Below are 6,000 nucleotides of genomic sequence, written 5' to 3' on the forward strand. Positions count from 1 at the left end.
AGAAAAACACAATATAAACATCTACAATAAAAACATAATCACCACTTACAGCATTTTCTTATAGAATTATAAGAAAGTAATCACTTTTAAGAGATCAATTAAAATCAGTGGCCACCATTCTTAGGAAGCATTCACGGAGCAGATTCACAAGTGAATACTATCAGTTGCATACCTCTAATCCTCCCTTCCAAAATTGGGTCAATTTAAAACTGACCAAAAGTGTTAGTATTCATATACGTTCTGTTCTCTGTATTAAAATGTAGAGCCAGTGAGTGATACAGCTCATCTATTTTTTTATTACGGGGAACTAGGTTATATTTCTAACTGACAAGATTGATTTTAAACCTGAACAAAATTGAATTGTTCAGAGTCTGCAAACTGAGACTCTTTTTTTATTAAGCACTGTCCAACTCTTTCGCTAGTAAAGAAGACTTTCCCTGTCTGCTATCGCTGCATAAACATGTACATCATAACAGTACAACTTTTTTTCTAATTATTATTTACTAAACCTCTGCAATTAATTGGGAAAATATGCAGGGACCTTCCCAGCCCCCTAGCCACGTTGATTATAGTAACCTTGCATTTCTTTCCAAAAAATCCGACATTACCTTTTCAAGCTGAGTTGGCAAACTATGTAATTTTCAAGTTACAACTTTGCTAGAGTGCCTGAACATTCTTCAGGTTGCTTGCGGGCAGTTTATCAATCTTCAATATTTGCCTGTTTGCACCCATTGATCCATTTCCAGTTGCACTCTCTTTTAAGCATCGAAAGTAACCACAACACCCTGAACAATTTATAACCCACTAAATTGAACGAAGTCTACCAGTTCTGTATAGCAGCTTAGTGGGGGCAGATGCCTTAATAAGCAAAGCCTGGCTTTGCTGACAATTTGGGGGTACAGAAAAAGGGGAATATGGCAACCACTTGACAGGCCGGATTACGTGACTGAAGACTGCAGTCTGGTGGATCATTAGCCATGTGAGTCTGTCACAGATTTTTTTAAAAACCTTTATAGACCACAACCAAAGTGCCAGATTAAAACTACATTTCATGCTATCCAGCGAAGACGCCCTATTGATTAAGCACGCCAAATTCCAGACACGTAACATAAGCCTAAGCTTTCATCGAGAGAACAAAATCGGCTGGAATCATATGCATGATCAAAATCAACAACTGCATCCTTACCCGCTGTCCAAACAATCCATCTCCAGCATCGAAACAAAAGCTTAGCTGAACTTTCTTGAAAGGCAAAGTAAGGAGACAGAAAATTCACAGCATTTCCATTTAATTATCCTTAACTCAGAGTTTCAAAAGAACTGCAACTAGACTGCAATAAGCATATTTTCCTGATGATCTGCTGAACAAAGTGTGCAAGACTAAGGAAGATAGCCACAAAAGATAAGTGCATTGATTGCTATCAATCTACCACCGTATAGTCTCACCTTTTTCTTTCTAAATATATTTATTTACTGACATAATATCCTTGATTACAATAGTAATTATTGTTACTTAATGTTTACTTATAATCTTATAAAAACCTCCAAAGAAGGGGAGTACACAACATCCCAAGGCAGTCTGTTCCACTGTCGAACAGCTCTTACTGTCAGAAGGTTCTTCCTGACTAAATGGAACGGTCTCCCTCAAGAGTTTGTGAGCTTTGCTTCATTGTTTTTAAGCAGAGGTTAAATGGCCATCTGTCTTGGATGGTTTAGTTGAGATTCCTGCATTGCACGAGTTGGACTAAGGTAAAAAAAAAAAAAAAGAGTAAAGGACCCCTGGATATTTAAGTGCAGTCAAAGGCGACTATGGGGTGCGGAGCTCATCTCACTTCAGGCTGAGGGAGCCAGAATTTGTCCACAGACAGCTTTCCAGGTCATGTGGCCAGCATGGCTGAACCGCTTCTGGCGCAATGGAACACTGTGACTGAATCCAGAGTGCATGGAAACGCCATTTAGCTTCCCACCGCAGCAGTACCTATTTATCTATTTGCACTGGTATGCTTTTGAACTGCTAGGTTGGCAGAAGCTGGGACAGAACAACAGGAGTTCATTCCATCGACTGGATTCGAACTGCTGACCTTCCAATCAGCAAGCCCAAGAGGCTCAGTGGTTTAGACCACAGACTAGATGACCATTGGGGGTCCCTTCCAACTCTACAATTCTATGATTCTTTGAATCTGATGTATTCTTGTAAACTGTGCAATTATTGTTCAGTTGTCTGTTTCTACTTATAGAATGTAACATAGAAGGACCTCACTCATCAAGAGATATCTTGAAGTGAACAACCAGAGTCAAGGAAATGTAAACAGAAATTGAGTTGCCATCCCTGACAAAGATGCTCATAGTTTACCCTTCAGACAAAAAATGTGCTCTGTCCACTGTGGCTCCCCTTGCCTGTCTCATGACAAAACACAAAAGGGAAATTATAAAGTGTGAAGAGTGTGAAGACACGATTATTATCTCAAAAGACTAAAATTGAGTCATCTGGTAAAAATTATTAGTGGCAGGATCAGGTCAATGAGGAGTATAAATTCACACAACATAATTAAAGAACTCATGCAAGATGCGGTATTGACAACTAGTTTAGACAACTTTAAAAAGGATTAGATAAATTGGAAGATGCCAGGTGAAATTGGAAGATGCCAGGTGAAATTACATCAGAATGTATATCACCAATAATGGGGGTGGGGGTGGAACAATAATATTCAGAGGTAGAATACCTCAGATTGCTTCCAACATCTGGCAAACAAGGTCCTGTTTAAGAGATTCTCAAGCCACTGGTCATTGTCAGAGACAGAATAGCACTCGGCTATAAGGCCCTTTGATCTGACCTAGCCATATATATTCATATGCAAAGGCCCTATTTCTTAAACAGCAACAGAGCACCTATTCATCAGTATGCAAACTGCTATGGCCAAGTATTTACTTGCATTCATGCATACAGTCTATTAGAGCGCTTACTTCAGAGGAGCTGTTTGTTTTCCGTGTGCGATATAAGGCATTTCCTTATACCAAGTCAGACCACTGGTCCATGTAGTGTACTACTCTTAACAATGAATGACAGATGCTCATCAGTGTTCCAGAAAGAAGTCTTTCTCTGCCCTACCTGGAGATGCCAGCAATTGAAGCTGGGATTGTTTGACGGCAAAGCATGTGCTTTACCACTGGGCTACAACCCTTCCTTTTGAAAGCTTCAGATTTCTTTCCAAAGCCTAGTAAGCTAATAGTAATGCTTAGCATTTAGATAGTATTTTAGAGTGTTTAAGGGATTTCACAGACATTATCTTGTTGGAATCCTTACAACAATGATGCTGTAAGTTTGGTCAGTATTACTATTGCCATTACCATGTTACAGTTTGGGGATTTGTGTGTGAAGGGAGGCCATGATATAAGGTAGCTATGACAGAGGAGAAATACATGGTGGGTCATCCTGATTAACAGCTCAGCCTCTTACAGCACAATCCTAACCATAGATATTCAGAGCTAAGTCCTATTGAATTCAGTGAGGCTTACTCTCAAGTTAGCAAAGGCAGAAGTACAATCTTGGTCACTACACTACATCAGCTCTTTCTATTTACTACATTTGCAAGCAGATCTAGTGGGTTGCCCCAGTGAAGAGAAATTTGTATCTTCCTCAGAAATTCATTGCAGTTACAGAAAGAAAAAGAGAATAATACATGGTGTGTGTTGCCCATCTGTACTATCTACAATTTATTGATATGGTGGCCAACAGGAGACACCTATGGCTGCAATCATAAACCACCTTACCAGAGGCTGGCCCATTGAACACTACAAGTCCGACAGGAGATGTCTTCTCTAAATGCCAGGTGTACAACAAATAATTATGTAAAGTATGTAAGAGAAAGCTGCAAATTGCTGCAATACCTAACAAACTGTGCCAAGTTTAAGAAAATATCATCTTGCCCTACAGAACCATACCATCAGCCTGGTGTATGTTTGTTGTGTTGGGAGGACATGAGCTTGAAACTCCAATAACTGTGGAGAAATCACACATACAGACTTGAACTTAATCCTTATGTCTTGCCAACCATAGCTGACAATGCCACACAGAATCTACACTGGTCCTCCCCAAATGGCTTCCAATCTGTAACACAACACAAAAGTGACCGATAAGCATTCACGCTAAAGAGATACGCAGAAAGCAAGCACTACCTAGCAAACTGAATAAGCCATGTATGCATGTATCTTCTAATCATGTGTACTCCTAATACATCCCTCCCCCCCCAAAAAATCAGCTATTTTAGGAGTAATTACTTATAGAAGACATGAACCATGTCTTACTTACTTACACTTGGGTTTTTTTAATAAAGCAGCGTCACTGATTTGTGCATTTTTCTATACTGGAGTCTGAGTACTGAAAATTATCTGTCACTGCCACTACCTCCCCCAAAAAGGATGCAAATGCCAAGAGCCTAGCAAAACCCACAGCCCTACCCCATCCGTGCCAAAGTGCTGTTCACAGAGCACATGTGACCGTGTTTGTTTTTAATAATATTGATGCAATCTGCTGGGAGCTTTTAATACTGCTTGGCTTAAAGGGTGGCAACCCAACCCTCATAACTCAGCTCTACAAAATTGGCCCTCTCGAAGCACAGGCGCCCAACCCCCCCCCCTTCTCTCCGATACAGACAGCGAGATAAAAACAAACAAAAGGTGCCCCGTTTTCTCCCGCACTCGCGGAATCAACTCCCTTGGCCTTCCGCGGCCACGCAACTGGGGCCGAGGGAGTCCCTACTGCACTTGTGGGGAGAAGGGGGATGGGGAGCTGACGAAGTGTTGCTCCAGTTCCATTAACCCTTGGCAGGTAACTGCTGCTGACGACCGTGCAGATCGGGAGAACCAGAGACGAGGAGGGAGAGAAAGAAGCGGAGGAGAAATCCCAGGCACTGCCTCCCCTGTGCAAACCGAGGGAGCGAGCAGACAAGGCCTCAGAGGCACGCCAAGGGAATTTGGGACGGGATAGGGGCCCGAGGGGGACGGGGAGAGCCGCCCTGCTAGGAGTCCCGCCGTCGACCTCAACACCCCCCATCCCTCCTGGGGCTGCCAACCTCACCGCCGGCGCTGCAGCTGGAGAGGCGAAGGAGGCCGGGTTCTCCTCCGCGACGGGGGGAAACTTCACCTGCTGCCAGAGGAGGGGGAGGCCGGGGCGGCTTTTGCTAGCCACCCGCGAACCTCAACCCGCCGCCCGGCCTCGCGGTTTCCCTTTGGCCCCGTCGCCTTGGCACGGGGGGAGGTGGCCCGGGGGCCCTGATCCACCTGTCTCCCAGCCACCCGACCTGCCTCCCGCTGCCGGGCCTAAGTCTCCAGCAGGAGCCCCTCGCCGGACCCCCCGCAGGGAAGCGGGAGGAGGGCGAGGAGGGAAAGGGGGCGCCGTAGGATGCCAGGCCGGCCTCATACCGCCCTCCCCACACGGCCGGGCCTCACCTCCTCCGGGATGGCGGGGTCTCCCCCTGCGCTGCCGCTGCCCCCCGCGTAGCAGGCCCCGGGCGGCGGCGGCTCGGGCTCCATGTCCCCGTTGAAGAGCGAGGCCCCCTCGGCGCTGCTGCTGCTGCTCAGCGCCGCCATCTTGGATCCAAGTGCTGAGGAGGGGGAGGGGGGCAGGAGGGGGGAGGAGGACAAGGAGGGGGGCGGAGGGGAGGGGGAGCCGTGTCGCCCCTGACGACCCGGCCGCCCCCAACCGCGACCCGTAGCGGAAGAAGGGGGGTGGGACTAGAGGGGGGAGAAAAAGGAGCGGGGGGTGGGTGGGTCAGTGGGCAGCAAGAGCAGCAAAATTCCCCGAGAGAGTCTTCCAGGCGGCCAGCGGCGGCCGTACGTCACACCTCGGGCGTGACGTCACCCAGAATCGCCGCGTCGCCACTGCGCATGCCCGGGAGGACGTCACCGGGAAATACCCTGACGTCACGGCGCGACACCCCCCCCTCCTCCTCCAGCGTCACCTAGGGAACCCGGAGGGCGCGGAACTGCTTCGCCACGCCTCCT

At 46.7% G+C, this 6,000-nt stretch overlaps 1 protein-coding gene across 2 annotated transcripts in view; it reads right to left on the reverse strand.

The window, feature by feature from the left end:
- BRAF (B-Raf proto-oncogene, serine/threonine kinase) overlaps positions 1–5,620 on the reverse strand; it is a 61,263-nt gene extending 55,643 nt beyond the window's left edge. For both annotated transcript variants that reach the window (XM_082240490.1, XM_082240489.1), the window contains exon 1: positions 5,446–5,620. In XM_082240490.1, the coding sequence (XP_082096616.1) occupies positions 5,446–5,586 (141 nt within the window). In that variant the 5' untranslated portion in view covers positions 5,587–5,620. The remainder of the gene's footprint in view (positions 1–5,445) is intronic.
- Positions 5,621–6,000: the final 380 nt, after the last annotated feature.

Source organism: Podarcis vaucheri (genome assembly GCF_965113315.1).
Source record: "Podarcis vaucheri genome assembly, chromosome: 10".
NCBI lineage: Eukaryota > Metazoa > Chordata > Lepidosauria > Squamata > Lacertidae > Podarcis > Podarcis vaucheri.